Source organism: Chroicocephalus ridibundus, chromosome 19 (assembly GCF_963924245.1).
Source record: "Chroicocephalus ridibundus chromosome 19, bChrRid1.1, whole genome shotgun sequence".
NCBI lineage: Eukaryota > Metazoa > Chordata > Aves > Charadriiformes > Laridae > Chroicocephalus > Chroicocephalus ridibundus.
The window spans coordinates 7,142,234-7,167,033 of NC_086302.1; the positions used below are offsets into that span (position 1 = coordinate 7,142,234).

At 45.6% G+C, this 24,800-nt stretch overlaps 1 protein-coding gene and 1 pseudogene across 7 annotated transcripts in view; both read right to left on the reverse strand.

Annotated features, from left to right (window-relative positions):
• The window catches only part of PUM1 (pumilio RNA binding family member 1), an 84,040-nt gene that overhangs the window by 36,205 nt on the left and 23,035 nt on the right, over window positions 1-24,800 (reverse strand). For 2 of the 7 annotated variants that reach the window (XM_063356175.1, XM_063356169.1), the window contains exons 4-9: window positions 16,417-16,522; window positions 13,542-13,720; window positions 11,291-11,457; window positions 10,075-10,345; window positions 2,305-2,398; window positions 865-981 (exon numbers count right to left, since the gene is read on the reverse strand). In XM_063356175.1, the coding sequence (XP_063212245.1) occupies window positions 865-981; window positions 2,305-2,398; window positions 10,075-10,345; window positions 11,291-11,457; window positions 13,542-13,720; window positions 16,417-16,522 (934 nt within the window). Of the gene's footprint in view, window positions 1-864; window positions 982-2,304; window positions 2,399-10,074; window positions 10,346-11,290; window positions 11,458-13,541; window positions 13,721-16,416; window positions 16,526-24,800 lie in introns of all 7 variants that reach the window. The other 5 variants (XM_063356174.1, XM_063356173.1, XM_063356171.1 and 2 more) reach the window with 3 other exon arrangements.
• LOC134525224 (dnaJ homolog subfamily C member 15-like) lies at window positions 3,375-3,822 on the reverse strand (annotated as a pseudogene).

Consider the following 24,800-nt stretch of genomic DNA (forward strand, 5'->3'; position numbering starts at 1 on the left):
CCTGAACTAAGCAGTTTTGATTTAAAACACAGAAGGCTTCCTCTCCCGGTGGCTCAGGGAAAGCAATGCACGGTTATAAAACTGTTCTTCTGAAAGTACGTTCTTCCTTTGTCCTCAACGCTTAGGCAAGAACTTTGCGGCATACGCAGCAAGAGTTCAACGTACAGTGTGTTCTTCGCACTGTCTGATAAGCTGTTTTACCGAGCTGTCATCTCAAGATACAACAAGTTTTGGCTATGACAGTTGGCAAGAATGTGGAAACCGATAGATGAACGTTTGGGAGAAAGATCTCGCGCAAAGAACAAGAGCCACCATCTTTGCTCGCCATCTGGAAAAACCGCATATCCATAGCATAAGCCTCACAGCAGATACGGGATGTTTTTACCTACAGAACCTAAATTCTTAAGAGACTCGAGCAAAAGAGAAAGATACTGCTGGCAGGATGCACTACAGGAAATAAAGCTAAGCAGCATCGAGGTACAACTTTCCCGGCAGGAAAACACATCCTCCATCTTTCTAGCATTTAATAAGTATATTTTCAAAGGTTTCTCTCACTACTGTCAGTTACCAAAAACCCCCAAACACGTAGCAACATTTATGTCTGCAAGTGTTTCATTTCAGGTTTGCTCTGGTTGGTTGCCCTCAACAGGAAGAGGGCCCATAGCAAGCGTTATACAAGAATTATGACATTTAATCTACAGAAAATAGGTTTTCCAGGACAAATTCTGTTGCAACTCACTGGTATATAATTATCTCTCCACAGAAATTACAAGGTGCTAATACTTAATTTCCACAATGACAGACTCAGGAGCAGTTTTGGTACAGAACACGTCAGGAACGCACGGACAACTGGAAGCATCTCACCTAACGTGGCAGCTGCTGCGAGTCCGGCTGCGTAGGGATCTGTTCCCGGCGGAGCGGCGCTGATGATGTACGGATTGGGGACAAAGGCAGCAGGAGCTAAACCTGCTGAAAACATACCTGTCAGTAAAAACAAACTTAACTAGAACTGAAACCCCTACCAAAATACCTCTGGCTACCCGGCTGGCGAACACAAAAAGCTCGGGTTGCTTTACTATTTCCAAGCCTTTTACAGGTTGTTGTCCTTAGGGAGTGAGCAACCACTGCATTTCCCAGTCTTAATAGAACAGAGGATACAACGTACAGAGAAGAAACCTAATTCCAAGGATGCAGTGCCCCATAAGGAAAGTTAAAGTGGTAAAGTAGCCTATATACAACACCCATACTTGCTCAGGTATCTCTGACACCTCCTTACTGTTTAGGTGACTATCAACACCAGACAGATATTAACATTAGCTAATTAAGCGTGAGTATTCTGTATTTTCCACAGCAAGTGAATCAAGAACCAGTTTACCCTACTTTCTGAGTTCCATACCCACTACACAATACCAGTACGTCAATAAATTAGTTTGGAAGGAGCTCAGGAGTGTAGAGGCAACATCGCCGGGCACTACCACTGCCGTGTAGGCATTTCCCTTCCTCTGCAAGGAAACAGTTTAATCATTAGAGAAATTACCAGGGGGGCGGGAGGGGGGCGTGGAGGGGAGGTGAAGGTGAAGGGGATTAAGGTAAAAAGCTAAATAATTTGAATTCAGGTCTCTCGCTGAACTCCAATAAGCACGCAAGTGCGCTGCAGGGAGCTGGGAGAGTCCCAACGCATTTGTACTGGGTTTTCAGGTAGGAAGAACCGCCACTTAAATTGCTTATTTTGCTAGAAACGTTTAACCCTAAGATAGTTTAACTCCAATCACCCATGAGTGGCCCTTCTCCAGTTCTCCTCTTTTTCTACGCACAGGATTAAGTGCATTCTTCCCAGTTAATCTATCTTGTTTGAATAATACGAATCATGCGTTTGCATAAATTACATCTTTAAGTTAAAGTCAGCCCCCAGGCAGCTGAACCACGGGAAGCACGTTCAGGTGTATATCAAATTGTGCATTTTTCCCCTTTGCGTGTTGTGCCGCTTACCCCAATTCATGCCTCACTCGGAGCGAGTACTTCAAAACGCTCTCATTACTGAGCAGCGCTCTCAGCGAGGGTACGAGTGTCGCTCCCGCCCGACATGAACGCTCTAGAGCTTTCAAAGCGTGCAAGAGAGACCTCCAGAATTTTTCAAGTAAATCTTCAAACAATACACTTCTGCTTGCCTGTCGACTACCAGCTGCAAAAACATATTTAGGATTCTCTAAAGCCTACCGATCCTTTTCCGTTGCTGTTTTCTCGCTGTATTCTGAGGGCTAACAGAAATCCAGTAAAACGTAAGGTATTAAATGCAAGACTTACCTATGTGAGGCTGATGGGCGGCTGCCAAGGCGTACTGCTGCTGCTGCGCTGCTGTTAGCTGTTGAACAGCGAGTGCATTCGGTCTTTGGAACAACTGAAGGGACAGAAGCACAAAAATGGTCCTTTACTCACACACAAAAAGCACTCTCTTACTTCCCTTTAAAGCAATTCCTTTACACTAGATTTATTTTCACAACTACAGACACTCCTCTTCAAAGGGAAACGTTTCAAAAGGAAATGAAAAAAACCAAACCCCTTTGAAATCAATTGCCCGTGATAATCCACCAGAAAAAAATAATATATCTATTTCTGAAGTGCAGCTAAACCACAGCCAGGGTTTTCTCTGCTATTATTCTCTGCACGACGCATGAAGGCCATTTTCTCCCCAACTCCTCCCCAAACCCACCAGCCCTAACTGCAGCCTGGGGATCACTACCAGCTCCCAGGAGCGCTTCCAGATCCCGACCGACACAGAGCGCAGCGAAATCCCCGTCACACCAGTGGAGAACCCGTCCCACTCTCCCGATGGCCTGAAAGGGCACACGGGACGGAAATCCCCGTCACACCAGTGGAGAACCCGTCCCACTCTCCCGATGGCCTGAAAGGACACACGGGTCGGAAATCCCCGTCACACCAGTGGAGAACCCGTATGACTCTCCCGATGGCCTGAACGGGCAATGGGACGGCAGAGTGAGGTGTGGGAGAGACCGTGCACCTCGGATGGCTTCAGAGCCACCAGAGGGGATGCCAGCCCCCGGAGCTCACAAAGCCCTGGACAAAACGTTCCCTTCACCCGCCAGCCCTCCATCTCCCGCGCGCACCCTCCCAAGGGGTGTAAATTCTTCTGTGACCACAGGCAGAAACCAGACCCAGGGACTTCTGGTTAAGTCACCCAAAGCATATGGAATCACAGAATATCTGGAATTGGAAGGGATCCATAAGGAGCATCGAGTCCAACTCCCTGTTCCCCGCAGGAGCACAACCGTACGTAAGTGTAAAGGACTTCGCTTTGCTTTTAAATAGTCTTAAACTTTTAACCACGACAATAAACAGGAACAACTGATGCACTGTTAAGAAACTGCGCAGAGCAAGTAGATATAAAAGCTGTTGCACAATGTATCTGCTGAATCTCTTCGGACCCAAGGCTTCGGATTCCAGTTGTTGGCAGTGGATTCCAACAGGTCCTTTGCTTCATTTATTTTTGTTGCTAATTCAGGTGATGCACCTTTTTAAAATCATGATTCTTCTATGGGCTGTTCTGATTTTGGCCTTGCCAGCAGATGGATTTGCACCTAAAATAAGACTCGCGTCTCGTCTACTCATTTGCTGTTCAAATCCCCCTTTGGAGTAAAAGGGGGAAAGCCTGGAAGTTGAAACCCTCTACGCTGCCTGTAATGGCCCGCTCCAATGGTTTCCAAAGGCGGAATGCGTAACGACCTGCAAATCAACAGTTGCAACACCAACTCCAACTGCTATGGTAGTTAGGGAGCAACGGGCAATGTTACTGAGAACAGTCATTCTCAATAAGAAAAAAGAGAAAGAAAAAGAGGATTACATTAGTCTTTAAAGTATTTTTGCTTACAGTTGGGTTGTGGTTTGTTTCTGGGTTTTTTCGTTTGTTTTTTTGTTTTGTTTTGTTTTTTTTAAATTCATCCAGGTCCTTACTAAAAACTTCCTTTCCCAGCTTCCCATGCCTCTACCTAAACGAAACACTCCCTGAATTAATCCATTAGCAGACCATCGCTCAGTTCCAATTAAAACATTTAAGGATACACCAGCCGAACAGCCACTCTGAAACGATCGGGAAGCGATGTTCAGCCCCCAGCTTTTCTTTCCAAAAGTGATCATTTCTGAGGTGTGAACGACTTCACAAACCGCTGTGATAAATGTTTTCTCTCTCCACTCACTTGGAAAGTTTAAAAAAAAAAAAAAAGGGCCTAAATGCTATACAATTTTCACACCTATTATCTCTGCCCTCCTTTCAGACAAGACAAGCGAGCTACTTCAAGCTGTCAGCAGCAGCAATAATAATTCTGCCCAAATTTTTGGCAGAAACACATAACCATCAAGAAGCCCGGAATCATTTAGAAAATTAGGGTGGGTTTGGTGGTTTTTTTTGTTTTTTTGTTTTTTTTTTTTTTTTTTTTATATAGGCAAAAATTGGAGTTTGTTCTCCTGAGAGCAGGATGAGCAACCGCACTATTTAGGCAGAAAATCCGGAAAGGAAAAAAAAAAAGACAGGTGATTATCTACCTCTGTTTTCTTGTCTTTTTACGAGTTCAGAAGGAGAAAAAAAATAAAAGAAATATGTAAGGGATCGGTATTAGATGTAAGATGTGGAAACTCAGTACTTTGGGGATCCAGAATTGATCTTCTGCGTGCCAAAAACAGAGCCACAACTGCTCTCCTCCAAGATTGCTCACCCCTTAAGACGCCGGGGCCCTCCATATATCCAAGGAATAGCGTAATGCCGCTTATGGAGAAACACATCAAATCCACAGTTACTTTATTACTTCCCTAGCCTAACATCAGGAGGGCCGTAAAACACTCCTAGCAGTCTTTATGTAGAACACACCTTGTCTTTATTTATTCCTTTTTTTTTTTTTTTTAAGCTTGTCGTTCAAGAGTACTTCAAAGTTGAGTGCTTCTAAGGGGCATGATCTTCATTAAGGTTCCATCTGTCATTAGGAGTCGGATCAAATGCTCCACGGACATCTTTTAGTTTAAAAAAGCAAGGACATCATGGAAAATGGGACCTACAGAGAACAGAATGAGGGATACTGGCTCTGCAGGAATGTCCAGCAACATCTCCTTCACTGATTGGCATCCGCAGATAGAGAAAAAACCCCACAAACGTCCCCAGACTGCTCCACTGCGGGGTGTAGACGGTAGCCACCCTTGGTTTTTTGGTCCACTTTTGTACGGAGTTCAGCAATCCAATATTTTAGCTTTCTTTGGCTACATACACTTCACCAAAACCTTTAATTTTCATATTCGTTTGCATCGCTGGGATCTGTTTTTCCAGTCTGCTAATGTGTATTCCACCAAGGTGAACAGCAGAGGAAAGGGCTGGATTATTAGTTGCCTGTCTTAAGGGCAAAAAAAGCACTTATCTTCTCTGAAAACACCTTTCCTTGTGCTCAGTTTACACACGCGATGATTTCCACTCCTCCCAAATGCATGTCAACAATCCATTTTTAAACTAGAAGTACCCAAAAAAGCGACTCCACAACTCCTCCAAGCACGAATATTTCACCTGCTGCTGTCAGATTATTCTGTTGCCTGCTTGTTCCCTGCCCCTCGGGCAAGCACAGCCGATGACCGCTAAATCTGACCGCCAGACACCGGAGTACCCACACCAGCCTTGCGCATCCCTCTTTTGCTGAAATCAAGCCTGAGTATCCCAAAAGCTCTGCAAGCGGCTGCCGCCAGCTAAAGACTCAAAGCAGGAGATGGAAAAGATGTTCCTTTACCTAAAACTACCGATATCACGGAAGGAGGAATAAGGCACAGAGTGGCTGGGCAGTCCTTTCACCTGCTCAGGAAAATCACGGAATTTCAGAGCTGGAAGAGACCTCTAGAGATCATCCAGTCCAGCTCTCCTGCTGAAGCAGGACTGCCCAGAGCACATCCCTCAGGGCTGCATCCAGGCGGGGCTTGGAAATCTCCAAAGGGGACTCCACACCCTCCCTGGGCAGCCTGTTCCAGGGCTCTGTCACCCCCGCTGTAAAGAAGTTTTTTCTTATATTTGATGGGAACTTCCTATGTTCCAGCTTGTGCCCATTACCCCTCGTCCTGTTACTGGGAACCACTGAAAAGAGTCTGGCACCATCCTCCTTAAACCCACCCTTTAGATACTTGTAAACGTTCATAAGGTCTCCTCTCGGCCTTCTCTTCTCCAGGCTAAAGAGTCCCAGCTCTCTCAGCCTTTCCTCATAAGGGAGATGCTCCAATCCCTCCATCATCGTTGTTGCCCTACGCTGGACTCTCTCCAGCAGTTCCCTGTCTCTCTCGAACCGGGGAGCCCAGAGCTGGACGCAGTATTCCAGTTGTGGCCTCACCAGTGCAGAGCAGAGGGGGAGAATGACCTTCCTTGACCTGCTGGCCACGCTCTTCCCTACGCAGCCCAGAATTCCGTTGGCCTTCTTGACAACAAGGGCACATTGCTTGCTCACGGATGATTTACTGTGTACCAAGACCCCCAGATCCTTTTCTTCAGAGCTGCTTGCCAGAGCATGTCTGCATCCTCAAGTCAAAGAAACCCACAGGCTTAGCTCCAGCTTGGTGACACTCGCTTCCTCAGACAATATTCCTCAGCTGCTTCAAACCCACGTGCAGACGTTCTGCGTTCCCCTGTGCTGCAAGCACGAGGCTGGATTCCTTCCTCCTGCAGCAGACCTGCTCTCGAATCTTTATGGAGTTTCCCTTGCAGAGAAAGGTCAGATAAATGTTAGTATCTACGCCATGCACTCGGCAGTGACTCAAATCCGTGGCCTCTCCCCTCTGCCTGCTCCGAATCGCAGTTCCTGCAAGGCCGCAAAGCCGGGCTCCACACAACTTACCCAGAAGCAAGTCAGCGTGAACAGCTAAAACCTTTTGCAGCTGCAGATTTCCCACCGCCTGTCGCATGTACAAGGAAACGGAGCCAACAAAAACAACCGCAATTTCAGGTTTTACTTTGCCAGATAAGCCCCTACACCGCACGAGCTCTGGGAATCATCAACTCTACGTATTTAGGAAGAGTTATTACAGCCTCTATGCGCTGTCTCCATCTGCTGACAGCAAAGACCTATATTCAAAAATCAAAGCAAAAAGTAAAAACTCAAATAACAGCTTTTTATCATTTTACTTGGAACCCTACTGGATAGGAAACTGAGGTTAAACTACGTAGCAGTATTAAACTGTGGTCTACAGTAAGCGGAAAAAGGAAAAAAAACCTCTTCTAACAGGAGTATTAACTGGCGTTTACAAAGCGAGGCAGAATTTGTAAGACTGTACGCACGGAGCATTTTAGCCGATTAGAAATCCCATTCAGAGTGAAAACCTCCAAATGCCTGACATCGTTTCAGAGGAGTTTAGTAGGATCATAGAATGGTTCAGGTTGGAAGGGACCTTAAAGCCCACCCAGTGCCACCCCCTGCCCTGGGCAGGGACACCTCCCACCAGCCCAGGTTGCTCCAAGCCCCGGCCAACCTGGCCTTGAACCCCTCCAGGGATGGGGCAGCCACAGCTTCTCTGGGCAACCTGGGCCAGGGGTCCACCGCCCTCACAGGAAAGAATTTCTTCCCAATATCTCACCTAAATCTCCCCTCTTTCAGTTTAAAGCCATTCCCCCTCATCCCATGGCTCCCCTCCCTGATCCAGAGTCCCTCCCCAGCTTTCCCGGAGCCCCTTTAGGGACTGGAAGGGGCTGGAAGGTCTCCCCGGAGCCTTCTCTTCTCCAGGCTGAACCCCCCCAACTCTCAATGTTGGGATCACCTGCCATTTCCAAAAGCGCAGTTATTTCCCCCGCTCACACGGGTACACAAACGAAGTATCACTTACAACACGCAGGGGAGTTCATCAAGGGAATTCCAAGGAAGCAGCCCATGGCAGGCTGTACTGTACAGTTATGGGAACATGGCAAGATTAGATTTCTATAAGCCAGTTTCCTCTGCAATATAAACATCTGACAACTCTAATCAGATTACTCGTGGTTAAGACCTTCCCTTCTTAATATTGCTTTTAGCTGTACTTGGTTGTAATCCCTTCAAAGTATATGACGCTTCCCAATGGACCGAGAAAGACACTTTTGCAGACGAGATCCTTTTATTCAGGACGTATTTCCTCCTGACAACTGAACGGAAAGAAAAACTATACCGCCAAAGGAGAGGTTTCTTTCATACAGGCCGTAACTGGCAGACAGCGAATACCAAGAAACACTGGCCGCTGGATGTCATGTATTAAAAAAAAATGGGTACAACTCGGAGCCAAGGCGCGTTGCCTTTACACAAACGTGCCCCGAGAGCTCACATTTGGCAGAAGAGAGAATCTTTGAATTCTTGTCTTTAATACAGCTGACACAAGCCTGTCGTTCGCATTTACTGGAGGTGTCAGGAGCTGTCACAACAAAGCCGAAACTAAAATAACAGTCGTCATTAAACAGCCCAACCTGCTCGTTCCCAGCTCCCCCCAAAATTCAGAGGTCACAGTTCGCAGAGAGAACCGCAGCTCCACAGGCAAACTCAGCCGAAAGTTCCAGGCGTGATGACGTGGAGGTGACAGCAGCTCTACGTGGATATCACCCGTCCACTTTATAACATGAAAAAAACCCCAAATGAGCCAGATCTGTCTGGGCCAGCCAGAGCGCCGTACCACAATCCCTTCCGGAATCAGCACGCTTCCCAGGTCGGTCTTACTTTTTGAGAGTTTTGATTTCCACTAGCTAAGTGCAAGCCATGCCAAATTTTAAAGCCTATTTTTTTAAAGGCTGGAAATAAAAAAAAAAAAGAAAAAGAAAAAAAAAGGTTCTTGAACTTGTAAGTGAGCCTTAATTTAAACAGAAAACACTGACAAAACGCCAATTGCAGGCTTCGCGTTCCTGCAGTTATTTTTCCATATCTAACAATTCTTTAAAAAGCTGCTCACTTATTTAGCTCTAATACACCGTTTTTTTTAAAAAAAAAAAAAAAAAAAAAAAAAAAGACAAGTTTCATTGCTTGAAAGTAATTCCTGCATTTGAGGTCCTGCACCGGAGTAAGACAAAGACTTGAAACTAGGTGTTGGTTTGTTTTTTTCTTTTTGAACTCTACAACAGCTATTTAGTTTAATCATTAAAAAAAATTTTCCATCATTAACCTCCCAAACGTGCTATACAAGAAAACAACCGATCAAGCTATAACACAGATATTTACATTGCTTTTTAGACTACGATAACCCTCTGCCTTCAGCACAAACTTGGCAACGGTCTCTCCTCAATACAGCCTGCCAACAGGCTATTTTGCTAAAAAAGATCCGATATTTCAGGAAAGCCAGGGCTAGTTATATACTCTTGCAATCAGCTACAACAAAGGATTTTATTCTTCTTTGTGGGATATTATAGTTACAAAAGGAAGGCAATAAAAGTTTACAACCGTTACCCAAACTAGCAGGCGCAGGAGCGGATTACAAGTCGCTGGTTGGATCTGGGCCCAGCATTCAGGAGAAGCCAAGAGCAGAGCGAGGACTTGCGCTCCGTGGTCGGGAGGAGAAGCTTGGGCCACTTATGTGGGAGAAAAGGTCAAACCAACCCGCTGGGCTGGGATAACAGTTTTGTAGTATTGGACTCCGACCTCGGGTTTTAACCCACGCTCAGGTAGGAGGGAGCCAGTTTAAACTCCTTATTCCTTCAGCCTGCTCCAGCTGGGTACTGCAGACCCCAAAGCAGGGCCGCAACACCCAGGCTCAACGGCCGTTTGGCCTTTAAGTCACTCTGAGGACTCAAGGGTAGGGTTTTTTTGTTTAGCAGTTTTTACTAATTTAAAGCTCTTCTCCAATGCAAACTTACTCAAGTTAAAAATGACTAAAGACACAGAAAAGTGCTGTTGGCAACTGGCGCTTATTCCAGGTCCGTAGCTCTCCTGCACAGAGCTCCCTGGGAGGACACAGGCGGCGCTCTATAGATGGCAGAGGGGATGAAACCATTCCTCCGTCCCTCTCCCCAAGCCGAGAGGCCGAGCTCACGCCCAAGCCCATGAGGACTCTGCCGGAGGAACCGGAGCGGTAGGGTAGGACCAACGGCTGACACATTACCTGCTGTTGGGAATTGTAATCGAAGAGCCCCACGGTGGCTGCGGCCGAGTCCACAGGTACTTGAGTGCCAGAATAATCAAACTGAAGAGGCTCCATGCCAACGTGCTCCATGGGATCCAGAGGGACACTCTGGGACTCGATGTTGGAGAAATCCTCCACCGGCTTGGCACCATTAGTACTCGCCAGCTGGGCTAAGCCCTCTGATCCGTTCTGGTTGGGACCCAGCAGATCCACTTCACTAGCAGAGTTCTGGCAGTTACCAGGTGTACGGCTACGCGGGAAGAGAAGATACTGCTCACTAAGCACGTCCATTTCATGCTATGTCACAGCATCGATTAACAGCAACAGACACCAGTACTCACCAGAACTGCTTGTCGATGTTGTGATAAAAAGGGAAAAATAAACTATAGGAGGGCCTGAAACAGTTCCCTAAATGAATCCTACAGAATAATTTATGTATTTAAAAAAAAAAAAACAAACAAAAAAAGCCACCCACAAAACCCCAGTTTCCCCACCTCAAAGACCTGTTACTGTACAAGTATAAAAAATACAGTTTCTTTTTTTCTCCTCAATTGAGAGAGTCAGTCGTAACAAGGCAGGATTTCAGAAATGCCAATGTTATTTTTTCAAAAAGCTATTTGGTAATTATTAACCACGTGACACTCTGGCATTGCATCTCACTCGAAACCTTTCTAAAGTAGCTGCTGTGGTTTCCTAATTACCCAACACAAGCATTGGGCTCAAGTGGGAAACGGCTCATCTCAACGCGAGGGCCGGCAGCGCATTTGTTTTGCTTTTACGGTTTTCCTACATGCCAACACGAGGCCCAGCAAGCGGGTAAGCGAGCGAGAAACACATGCATCGATTACATCGATGGCCCCAGTTTCGGAAGGCTTTAATCTCTTGAGAGCTACAAGGAACAAGTCCAAACCCCCAACTATCATTTAGACTAGGATATACGAGTCAACCATAGGAATCCCTCCCAGGGTAATTAAAAACAGGTGTGATAATAAATGAAGATGACACTATACAGAACAAGGTCTGCGCAGATGCGAGCTATCAGGTGTTATCCTCCACCTTCCCACAGTGCCTCCCTGTGTGCATTCTAACGTCCTTATGACACTGTTTCAGTGAGTCAAAGGCTTTTTCACTACAGCGTGGAAGACCTCTCAAAATAGCGCGACACCGATTAATTATTACCTAATGGCGGACGTACCTGAAGTCTTTGACATCTGCGTCGATTCCATTCTGCACAGGCAAACCATTTGTTTTATCCATCACATCCCCCTCCTCCTTCAGATCTCCTAATTTATCGCCGTCAAATGTGCCCTTATTTTTCTTATCTCCTTTGTCATTCTCATCATTCTCTGCATCCCTTGGCCCCTAGGCAAAAGAGACATTATTTTAATAAGCTTAGCTTTCAGATCAATGTTACTTTTATGCCGAGAGGGTAACAAATCAAAGAAACACGTCACAATAAAGTAAGTCACTTGCAAACATTAGTTCTTACAAACCAAAATGTAAAAAAAGTAAAATCGTCAATCATAATCGAAGAAATAAAGGAATTAAGTTCTCACTCTTCCAAGAGAGGTTTTATCTATCTATTCAGTTTCTTCTCTTTAGTAACTCGGGGTCTGTGTCCATGGGCCCTAAAATCCCACCCCAAAATAATTTCAAAGAATACTTATCCAAACCCTTTTTCTAGATAGCACTTGGGCGCTTCAAAATTAATTTAGGAACTTTTAAATATGACAGTGTGTACCGAAGGGGTGTAAAGTGAATTAGTGCCTCTCCGAAAGTCACTGTCTCGGTGTCAAAGATGCAGTAACTGACTGGACAAGTGCGCATGTTTGAGCAGAACCTCAGTTTTGGGAGGCATTATTGTGATTTGCACAGTGAATTCCAGGCTATGGCTCATTTAAGAGCACTCACGTCAACAACTAGTTCAATCCTTGGTTCACAGGATCCTAAAGCACATTTGGGGGGCGGGGGGGGAGAAAGGGAGAAAATAAAAAGAGAGGGGAAAAAAAAAAAAAAAAAAAAAAAAGGATTTCTGTTCTGTTGAGCATTTTGTGAGTGGTATTACATCTGCAGCATTCCTGCCCTTAATGTCTGTATTTTATTTCACTTGGGAGAAGAATAAAGGGTGATTATGCCAGGGGCAGAGTTTTGAACAACAAAAGGGAGAGGAAAAACAACATAATTTATGATAAAAACCAGCAAGGGGCATATAAACATATTTATCAGAGACAGCTTTGGTGCTGTCACAAAGACCGACATTCAAACCCCGTCTTCCACTTCATTTGAGGGAAGAGCCCTCCGTACGTAACGGGGCGTTGGAACCCTTGTAGCAACTAAATCATTTTTCCATTCTCTCTATTTGGAAGGGAGGATTCCCGCCCCCCACCCATATTTAGAAAAAAAAAAATATTGTTCTAAAAGCAATCATCGTGTAATGCTTCTTCTGAAAGAAAATCGTGCTTCCTTAATGTTAAAGGACAGACTTGGAAACGCCAATCGTAAATATAAATTTGGAGCCCGATTCTCACCCACGCAACGTGGTATTCACCAGCGAGACCCTTCCTTTCAGAACGGGCACCCTGGCTATCAACTGCTGCGGAGCGGACACCTCTCTAACCCCCAACTGGGATGATAAATTGGCTCCTTCCCCTGATTGTTCATTTCTCAAAAAATCCCCTTCCTTAGGCTCGGGGTTCAACAAGGTTATGAGGTGCCCACTAACGAGGGACAAAAATATGAGGATGGATGAAGGAAACCACAAATCAGCTCCCTGAAGAGCTGAGCACAGCCGTCGAACAGTAACGAACCTACTCCGCTTTTATGGTTTTTGACAATTCCTGATCTAGCACTTGGCTGATGAGGGAGAGCTCAAACGCAGCCCCTTTCTCCCCACTCCAGGGATGGGATTTGATTATGCCTCTCTCACCACATCCTTAGACTGGGGGCAGCAGCGACTGCGCTCCCCTCCCCAGCCCACGAAGCACAGCGACTAATGCCATTTCTCCCCAGGAAACAAGATGCCCTTGGAAGCATTCCCCAGCTGGAGTGGCTTTTGTAGCTACATCACGTTTCTAGCATCGTTACATGGAGCTTTTTGTTCTTAGCCAGCACCAAAGCAGCCACACGCTCATTCAAAAACCACAGGTATATTTGCATGCTTTTCCAACGACAAGCTTAGAAGGGGTGTTACTGCCGACGTGCTTATCCGAAGAGCCAGGGAACGTCAGCCACCTTCGCATCCTTTACACCCATCTCCCACACTCCATCCCCTAAGTCAAGAACAACGGTTAAACCGCGAGCCGGCCCATTTTAAGAAAGATAGCTGAACTAAGAGCAAATAAAAGAAACATCTGCCTTTAGGAATGGATTAACAAACAAACGAACCAAGCAGCAAATGGAGAAAACAACATAATGGGAACTCAAATGTCAGAATCAGGCACACTTACAAATCCTCCTTTCCTTAGGCAGGAATCTCCAGGAGATGAGCTCAACACATACTCCACCATGCTAACTCCAAGTCCTCCACTCTCTGACCGTGGTGAAAGCACTGAGTTGACTTCACTATTCACATGAAACCCCTGACCAGGTCTTCTCTGAACCATAATTGGTTGGGAAACAGAGTGATCTGGAACAAAAACATGTGTAATTCTTATAAATAGATCCGACTATTCAAAGGAGGCAAGTCATTAAATACGTACTCTCTAGGGTCTTAATTGTCCTAAGAAGTGCCAGCTTTTTGACTCTGATGATGTCCATGAGAAAAAGCAGGATGGCTTTCTCATATTTAAATACTAGAACCTGTAAACCTACAAGCGATAACTACATTTAAAGTCTTAAAACCATGAAATTTGATAAATTTGAGTCTCTAAGTAGAGGTCGCCATTAAAAAAAAAAAAAAAACAACAAAGTTCTACATTTTAGTTTTTAGTAAAACTCTTGCATTAGTACAGTGAAAAAACAATCAGTCTTGGTTTGTCATTTAAAACATCATCCTACTGTTACACCAGCCTACGTTTGTTTTCTTGGCCATGTGAACTGCTAGACTCTTGTCATGATCAGAGTTGCTCCTAGCTGCTACTCCCTCAAGGAAAAGTTTATGAGAACTTCATTATTTCTTCCTCATCCCCTGGCCTCCTGCATCAGCCCCAGCCCTTTACCAGAAGGGTTTGAGATCCAACCAGAACAGACCAAGGACTGATGTCTCCGAGTCCTTACGAGCTCCGTAAAAACTGCTGGCTGGGCAGGAGAAAGTGGCCCTCCATCCCCAGCCAGGAAAGGGAAGAGCTTCTCTGCTCCTGGCTGCTCAGCCTGGCAATAGTCAGCGAGTCAAAAATAATAAGCAGCAGATCCAGTAGTTCCCCAGGGATGGTGGAAGGGACATGGAATGATATCGATACTGCAGCTTCCTTATAAAGCAGGAATACGCTGTCAAGAGAAGTAATTCGATTCTACCGCTGCTCCTGGCTACGCTTTGCTGTCTTCTCCCTCCAGCCAGCACGGGCATCTATGTGGCCACAAAGTGGACTAGGGAGGCTTTTCCGGGATCAAGTTAACAAAGAAAAGATAAAAGCTAGTTTTAACGCAAATCAATTCCCCACGGCAGGTTTCACCGCCCTGCTGCAGAACTACTTGTGCCACCAGGAGGGGGAGAAAGCAGTGCCCTGCATCAGCCAGGACTGCTGCTTCTGGCGGCGCTGGCTTTAAGTGTTTTAAAACTCCAACTTCAAGGTAGAGTAGTGGAAAACCACAGCCAGAGGGGAGGGCTGCAGTGCATACTGTGGACACAGACAGAAAGGAAAATAGATGGAGCAAAGGGCATCTCACAAAAAAAACCAGGCTTCATTAGTTCCACTGTTCATGGAACAAACTAGTCTCCTGGCCAAGGACACCCCCACAGCCCCCCTCCAAGCTGCTCTGGGGCAGCCACCTTGACCAACTGCTCAGCCCGTGGCTGTTCTCTTCATTTTAGATGAGCAAAAGGGGAAACTATGACTTCCCTGACTCACAGACACCATTCCAGGCTGTGGCTCAGGAATAAAGGCTGTTAAGGTGCACAGGATTAATTGAGAATAAACAGAGGAAGAGATGAGACGAAGGGCTTTGACTCACGGAGATTTGCGATCAGCTGGCGTGGGAGGTTACCTCCCCCAGATGTCTACCCTGCCTGTCTGGTGGATGTAACCCGCCCAGCCACAGAAGCGGCAAAGGAGAAAGTCTCCTTCTCCGCTGTTGCTGTTCAGAGTCTGGTTTCAGCCCTTTAATCCACCCTCCACTTCGGTTTATATTCATAAAACCAGGCCCAAAGTGCCGCGGAGGGCAGGACGCAGGCGCTGCTCCCCAGACCCACTGGGGGCAGGCAGGTCGGACAGCCGGAGGCAGCAGCTCCCCAACATTTCCCCAGCACCCAGGCCAGACTGCAAGGCTCAACCCAGCGGATTCTGAGAAGCTTTATATCCCCTTTTCACGGCCATTTCAAAATTTAAATAATACCTTCACTTTAATAATGGATATTTTCATCCATTAATAAACGGATATTTAAAACACCCACACAAGGGCGAAGCTCCTCTAAATCACATCTCCCCTGGAGCCGGAGCACTGCGCAGTTGTTTGGAAACTGCGCGAGACACTCCGGAGTGTTTAAGGAGCATATTCAATACATATAGGAAGCACAGGAAATAAAAAGTAACAGGTTAGCATTTCAAATTCAGATATTTTTTTTTTGACGTTTAACTAAACCCAACCTGAACGCTCTCCCCTTAAGTCCAAAATAAGGGGCAGTCTCTGATCCAAGAACAAAATTCTTGGCAGATAAACTTCAACACTACTAATTCAAATCATCGCTTTCTTTTTCTTTTTCTTTTTTTTTTTTTTTTTTAAAGTGAATGTTGCAGGGTTTTGGTTGGTTGGTTTAGTATTGAAAAAATTATGGCGTTATTTGGGTTTTGTTTTTTTTTTTTTAACTAATTTTTTTCTCTAACATCTTTGTTCAAACTTAAAGTAACCCATCCCAAGGCAGAAAATACATTAGAAAATTTAAATTGAAATTTTAATGGCAATCTAAAATTTTTTAAGCAGATAAACATAAAGGTACACACGTTCACATTAGACAATCTTTTTATCACTATGGATATCTTTTAACTCTACCATGAAGCAATGTAGGTTTTTTCTATTTGTTTTCTATTATGTAAAACAGGTATTTAAAAAAAAAATAATAATAATCTTTGAAAAGCTGTGTCATCCAGACTGGCCAGCAATTTTGAGTAGATGAGTCGCGCATTTGTGTATTCAACCCCGACTAAATTAAGTAAATAATTGAGCTACCTGATGTTCCCCAAGCACTGTCTCTCCACTGATCTCCCAGAAATATCCCTTTTGGTCCATCTTTGCTGGAATCATCAGATTCCCAAAACTTTTTACCCGGCAACAGCTGCTGCAATTAAAAAAACAAAACAAAACAAAGCATGATTAAAATAAGTATAAAATGCAAACATAAACCATAAGCGTCTCCCTTCTAAACATGAATCAATCATTAAACACAAACTGATACATGCTTTATAATCAAAATATTTATATAGTCCTAGGGTGAAAGCCATACAGCAACTGAGATAATGATTCAATCTCAGCAATCCTCTTAACATTCTTAAATGCTTTACGAACCCCACACACGTAAGCACACACATACAATTTACATTCTCCAGCCTCTCAGCACGAGAGCTAATTTCCAGGAAAAAAAAAAAGATATTAGCGGAAAAAAAAACCTGTTCCGATCAGAATATTATCACAATTTCCACCTGAGCGGGGAAGGGACCTCCAAAACTACCCGGGACTTCCAGCGCTAATTCTTGCCTTCAAACACTGCAGTTCTGATGCTGGCAGGGACAGGATAACTCAAGAGGTGCCAAGAGCTCTCACTTCTCGCTTATTGAATGGCTCCTGAGGACTCTCCACGCTGTGAAGGTTATTTGTAAACACTAATAGGAGTGAACAGTTCTGGGCCACCCCACCCACACGCGTGTATTGTTCCTACCGGATGAAGAGAAAGCGGTTAGGCACTTACTGAGAACAAGACAGAAAGTCATCCTTGGCTTGAACGAATCCAAGGAAGATTGTTCTGAAGTTCAGACGACGGCAGAAAGAGCGATGTGCCCTATGTAGCAGATGTATTTTGAAAATACCAGCTTCACCGAGGAAACACCTGCTGCGCAGCATCTACATATGGCAAGGGGAATTTTGAGCCCTGCTTAAGTGCCTTAGATGTCAAGCATCCAATCTTCAAATTAAGTCTTCTGGCTGAATGAGATGTATGCAGTTCAGGCAGGAAACAACAGTGCATTCAGAGCAAATTAACAAAATAAATGAGCCCCGCCTGCTGAACTTGGAATAAAACTAAAGGAACTGAAAGACGAACAAGTACTTGCATCTGTTTGAAATTACCATAGAACAAACAAGAATCATCGGATTAGTCGATGTCTCCTATATATGAGAAGTGTTGATAACTCTACACTCCATCAGCAGACGCGCAAATTTAAGGCTACAGCACAACAGAGGCCATAGGCTGCCGGGCGAAGAGGGAGCAAGTGTAAATGATTGAAGAGCACTCTGGTTTAAGACAGACGATCAGAAAAGTTGTGCTCGCTATTCACTTTTTAACTTAAGGAAGATCTGTTTACTCACAAACGAAGCAGCTCCGTACATCGGAGATTAAACCTGAGGTTCCGATTTGGATAATGACAGATTACACAAAAGACAAGTAGTATAATGAAAGCAACATCGCTTCTACCCCACATCTGATAAGCAGAATTCCTTTCAAATCCTAAAAGAAAAAAAAAACCACCCAACAAAACCATACCAAAAGAAAAACCCCGCCACAGATAAGAGCGCAATTACATTCAGCTATTTAACTAATACTCAAAATTGCTGTCGACTGAAAGTAATCCTGCTTTTGCGCTGAGCTCAGTAGAGAATAAGATCAATCCACGACTTACACACGGCAGTCGCCTGGCGAGGGGGAAAATAAATAAATAAATGCAATCCCTTTGGAAAAAAAAAACCCAACCCTTGTACAGGCACAAGATGGAGGGCAGGCACGGCGGCTGAGCACAGCTCGGAGCAGCAGCGCTGCTGGCAGTCAAACCCCAAGCTGTACGGAGCTGCGCGGGCTTTCCAGCAGCACAAACACCCCCCAGCCAGAGCTGGCGCGGGGGCATTTCCCAGCTGAACTGAAACTTCGATGCGTACACCCGCACGTCGGCTGTACAAGCACACCGGAACGTAAAACAAAGCAATCCTCACCTACAGGGGTTGAATCAACGTCTCAAACTAACACGCAACAGGTCAAGCTTTAGGATGAGGTGAGGCAGTAACACCCATCTTGTGCCAGGCCCGCCGGGAGCGCCAGCACAGAGGACGCCACTTCGGAACCAGCCGAGATCCTCCAAGGGTGAAGACACCGTACACGTGTGTGCTGTTTGCTGCCACAGCGCTAAACAAAACTTATTTACGGATAAATGTTGCTCAATTATATTGCAGTTTTTCTTCTACTGGAAGTACACACTTGTGTAACTAACTTGCCTGCCCTAACCTCCTCTTCCAACGCGCAATAGCCTTCCTCCTGCTAACTCAAAACCAAAAAATTTTCAGATTAGTTTTCAAAGGACGAGATGAGCTCATTCGCCTTCTGTGCCCGGGCCCAATGCAGCGTACTCCAAAGTCCTCCAAAGGTATGTGCACTTCAACCCTACCTGGACGTATGGACTCTGGTACCTGGGCTGTCCCCGGGGCAGGTGAAATACCTGCGTAAAAAGCGTCAGGGACACACAGGGCCTCGCAGCGTTCATCACAGAGGCAGAATCTAGAGTCACAGAATGGTTTGGGTCAGAAGGGACCTTCAAAGATCATCTAACCCACCCCCCTGCCATGGGCACGGACATCTTTTCAGCATCCCTCAGGTCACTCAGAGCCCCATCCAGCCTGACCCTGAACACTTCCAACCATGGGGCAGCCACAGCTTCTCTGGGCGCCCTGAGCCAGTCTCACCACCTTTACAGCAAAGAATTTCTTCCGTGTGTACAAGAAGTCTCTCCTTCCTCTCCCTACGGTCAAATATTCGTCCAAAACGCTGGCTTTGAGTATCAGAACTTTTCAGTACAGAAACACCAAACTTTTGTTTTCCCCGTTCTTTGGCACACCATGCCTGCCCACAAATTCCTTATCTTGGCCACGGTCTGTCCAAGCAAGACCATTTAATTGCCTATTTTCTCTACAAGGTACCTCATTTTAGTTTCAATCCTTTTTAGCAGCAAGTCATTTTCACCCAAAGCTCTCAAGAAGGTTAAAATTTAAAGAAAGCATTTTTAATCCAAGTGCTAAGCTACCTCTGGGTTTTTATTGTCTTTTTCCTACCGAGAGGACAAGACTCAACTTGTTCTTTTAAACTCTCAAACCACTGAGTAGAAAAAACTCAGTTTTCAAGAGAGTGTTTTCCCCAGCTGGTCCTTCTCTGCAACCAGCAGAAGAAATATTGTGAGATATCGGCACGTCACTCACTTTTTAGAAGCGCTGTCAGGGACTTTAGCATTTCTCATTGCATCGTAAACGCGGCCTAGGACTGCTCCTGATTCTCTCCGCTGAAGGAGAAAAGCAGGGAAACCTGCACGGCGCTCCCCTTCTATGCAAGCCAAAAATAACTCCAGGCAACGTAAGGCCAAGCGACTCCCATCAGCAAAACTCACTTCAAAACGCACAGACTAACCTGTTCCTCCATCTGCACCGCGGGGTGATGCGAAGGAGGTGAAAGCCGAGTCAGTGCTCTCCAGTATGTACAAACACAAACACACATCAGGTGTGTTACGATTTCTTGTAAGCTGCTGTCATTCCCATGTTTCGCGCAATGCGGCTTTTTGACTCCCGCTGTTGCCACCCCAGCAAAAATAACCACTCTCCTCCCCATTCCATTTCAAGGAATTTTGAAGAAAGCGATGCCGGCCCATTAAACAAAGTTTTAGCTGCAACTAAAGACTTCTCGTTTCCTTTGACAACACCTTCCAGAAGGACACCATCTGTTCCGCAGTCACACCTCAAATGAAGGATGAGAGGGGGCATGGGCTTGCAGAGAGGAGACAGGGAAAAAGTGAGCAGAATATTTGCTTTTCAAGGAAAGAGAAATCTTTAGTTTACAAGAAAATTAAACTCCTTTCATAAGCTCTCGAGTTTCCAAAACGTTAAGAAGTTTTACCGACATACACACACAAAAAAAAAGCAATAGTCCATTCTGAACGTATGAAATTTATTTCTACTTTAAGGTAAAAGGCAAAATGGAACTTAAGCAAAAAATCAAATATAACGCAAAGCTAAGAGGAAACCTGCATCTGGAGAGCAGCACAGAAAAGGGCAACAGGGAGCCCAGCAACTGCCTGGTCGGTACAGTCACAGCAACAGGGAATCTCTGTATTTTTAAAGCAATCCTAAAATCTGAAGCAAACACGCGTAGAGTTCAGTAGTTGCTTCTGAGGAAGGCTGCTGCAGGTAACTAAATTCAACCTCCGTTCTTGGTATTAATACGTTGAGTATTGAATACTTGGTATTAATACTCACTTTCTCATGAAATACAAAATAAGCAGCAAAATAAGATTTTATTTTTTTTTATTTTAATTTTAAAATTTACAACACATTTCCAAACTGGCAGCTCCAGCAGAATAATATAATAGAATCCTCCAGCGGAGTCAGGCCGGGCTTTGACAAGGCTGAGTCTTCAGCAGCAACCCCAGGCAGAGGTGTCTCCCCAGGGTGTCCCAGGCGCCAGAGCACGTGTCTCCCCCCCTACAAAAGCCCCTCTTGCGAAAGAACAACCTTTTGCGGGGCCACGGAGGAAACTGGCCCGAGCCCCAGCAAAGAGCAGCCTGCGAACGTGGCTGCTGAGGGGCTCCAGGAGGCAAGGGAATCCGTTTGCTAACGCACCTTCTGGCCACTGTAAGAACTAAAATAAACCAGTATTGCCACCACAGTGTGCTGCGGCCCACAGGACACTTCCAAATCTCAATTATAACAAAATTATACACGGAGGATGTGGAAAGGGACACCCCCAGATGCGAGGCATCATGTTCAGACCCACATCATGTACAGCTGCACAAGCCAGGCGTACGCTCCTAACCGAACGACCAGGGAAACAAACACTTCATATGAATACGTGTTTATAAGCCACAGCAACAAGCCGTGTTATGAAGTGGAATATACACAAAGCAAGCTTTTATTTGCAGTCTGGTTGTTCATTTAAACAAATATTTCAGTTTTCCTGACCATACAGGCTGGGTCGCTACCACAAAAGGTAGCAAGACCTAGCCGGAGGGCGACTTGAGACTAAGTTAGTCCCTTATTACTTTGTCCACCCTCTGCCCCTTTCTTAGGGGTCAAAACACCCCCACCCAACAGGATCCTGAAGAGCTGCACCCAAGCACCTTCTTACGGTTTTCCAGTGAATCACAGATGGGTCCGAAAAAATTCTAATGGTCACTGTCTCGTGCACACACAGACACCCCCTCACTGCACGAACAGCTACATCTCTGTCCCTCCAGTTTCATCTTTTCTCCCCTGGAAGAATAAAGTTTCCAACTGGAAGCTCCGTACCATGAGCAGAAAGATGCAGAATATCGACATTGATTTTCCGTACAGATGCCAGATGTATTTACAGATATTGGGGAGGGGAAAAACCAAAGAGCGCTATTAAAGAGATGGCAACGGGGGTCCTTGTTCTGTAAAACACTGCTCCGACCAAAACTAGAGGTTTAGCAAGCAGTAATCATCTGTACCGAATTATACAACAGGCCCCCAGGACGCTGAATTTTTCCTCAGGGGAAGTTGTCTGTTGCAATGTGAAAAAAAACAAAACAAAACCAACACCCAAACAAAATTATTTTATGTGAATATCATCCAGTTCCTCAGATTGGAAATTAAAAAAGAACATGCAGCAGTTCAGAACTAGGCTAGTTTATTTGTTCCCCAGTTTTTATTAAAATTGACTCTATCTAGTATGAAAATAATCCTTCTAAGCCCTCTTAGAGGGGAATTAGAGAGTTAGGCCAATATTCAATTTAGCAGAGCGGGGAGGAGGGGACGACTTACACAGCAACAAAAGCAATTCTACAGTCACCAAGTACAGGGTCTGTGCATATAGATCCCACTGAGATGGGATTACGAATTAGACAAATTAAGTAAACTGATCCCCTTCAGACAAGGCAAATATTAAGATAAAAGAAGCCATCTGTGCAGCTGGAGAACTTGGTTTATCTGCAGCAACAGGTAGGAGAAGGCAGAGCGTGTATTTACAAGCCACGTTTGGGCAGCACCGCAGGTTTACACACACTAAGATGTTATCTACCCTGAAAAAAAATGTTCCTATCTAAAAAACAAACAAGCTCGGGAGGCTGAGCGCACAGCAAGCAATCCCAGCTGGAATGCCACCAGCAGCTGGAGCGTGGAGGGGCTGACTGCTGCCGAAGAGACGGCTTTTGTTGGCCCATCCCAAAGAACAGGCAGCTTTCTGCGGGCTCAGGGCATTAAACTGGCTTGCAGAAGGGTCTGAGAGCACCAATAACACACCCCAACAAACACGCAGATCTCCTTCTTGCCAGGATGGGAAGCTGGTAGGTGATCTACCTGCATTTCACTGACCCCACAGCCAAAAGCTGCCTCTTGGCCAGTGCCAGTGGCCACCTAACCACGTCCTGGTGCGTTCTTGCTCAGCTCTTCTGGTGCTGGTGCTCTCCGACCAACACGCCAGTGTAGCTGCTGTGGCAACACCGCACCTCACAAACACGGCGTCAGTCTTCCCATTTCGAAAGCTGCTAGCCCTAGAGACGTAAAAACAACTGCACAGAAACATTATTCGAAACTGTCCATCCTCCCCAGCCCAGCTGGCAACGAATCATGAATTGATGAGAACGCAGCAAAGGCATCATTAGCCGGGAAAGCAGAGTCACGTGGGGTTTTTAGGTTGGTGGGTTGTTTTGGTTGTTTTTCAAACCAGATACAAGAACGCCTAGGCCCAATGTAACAACCACTCCGCTTAAGAAAGAGAGAGGTGCAAGGCCTTATTTAGGACCTAACCAATTGCATCAAGGGAACGTAAGCATGGACAACCAGGTATCGCCTCAGCCTTTGCTGTTTAAGAGATCCACTACAACCAACCCCGGGGGTTGTGGCAATTTCCCCGTTTGGCCACAGACAGACCTACACTAGACTCCACCGCTACAACCTGCAGCGCACAGCAGTGGAGAACAATAATTAAATTCTCATCAGGTGAAAATTGAAGATATTTCTCACCAGCGTTTCTTTTCAAGAGTAGAGCGAGATTCACTGTTACCCCAGATATTCATACTTCAAATTTTCACTCCAATTCCTTCCTTTTTTGAAGTTAAGCACCTACCACTTGCCTAATGTTTTCATGTTCCCATCCTCCTCCCACCCTCCTGGATTAAGTTACAGCTAGCTGCTCACCCAGCTGCTCTTTTATTCTGGACGCAGGCTTACCTCACAACATAACCTACTACCAAATCAAGAATGTTGCCACCATTCAAAATGCACGTAACACACTGATGACAAAGACAAACACCACCTCGCAGTCTCTCTGCACTGTCCGCTACCCCAAAAAGATGCTCCGTGAATATTTAATATTGCAAAGCTACACATAAGAAGGATTTAAGCGAAGAAAAGCAGACATCCAGCTCCCCTGCCTCGAAGGCCGGAAAAGAAAGACAACTTGCATAGCTCATGTTAAGCCTCAGCTAAGTGTCACTGGGGTGGGACCAGAGACCTTAGAAGACACAGTGGTCTCAGAAGACACATGGTCTTTGTGCTAAACCGACCAGCCCCAACGCGCGACTTCCAAAGCGCCATCCTTTTTCTTCACCAACTGCTATACATATACACCATCACTTTCTGTCACTTTCCAGTTCAACACGTGCCAAGAAAGGGAGGTTGATACAAAACTAGGGAAGACTTCATTAAGCTGACATGACTTGTAGTAAGGCTCCAAGATGACTGACTTCCTTGCAGCTACCAGCCTGGACAGAGCGCGAAATAAAGGGGGAGAACTGACCCCCCTTTTAGAAGGCGACTTTCAACATTATTGACCTTTTCCTCTATCAACGGCCCAAATCTTTTCCATTCTAGAGTGGAGCAAAAGGGGTTTCTGCAGCTCTTCTTTTCAGTCTCACACTTGAGAAAGTATTGCACTTTGATTGGCACAGAAATTTCAGGGGTACGAGGCTGGTGGCAGCATGGGAGGGTGGGATGAGAGGTAACGGGCACAAACTGGAACATGGGAAGTTCCACCTCAACATGAGGAGGAACTTCTTTGCTGTGAGGGTGGCAGAGCCCTGGCACAGGCTGCCCAGAGAGGTGGTGGAGTCTCCGTCTCTGGAGACATTCCAAAGCCGCCTGGAGGCGTTCCTGTGCCACCTGCTGTGGGTGACCCTGCTCTGGCAGGGGGTTGGACGGGATGATCTCCAGAGGTCCCTTCCCACCCCTGCCAATCTGGGATTCTGTGATGGCAACAGCCACAAGGTAGATGAAAGTTGTTGGATTTTTCTTCTTAAACTATTCGTAATTTCCCCACATTAGGATACCCGTTCACCACTGCATATTATCTATCCTGCTGTCAAAATCCAGGGAAGAGATTTAATCGCTTGACAGTGCCCTTAAAAAGGGTC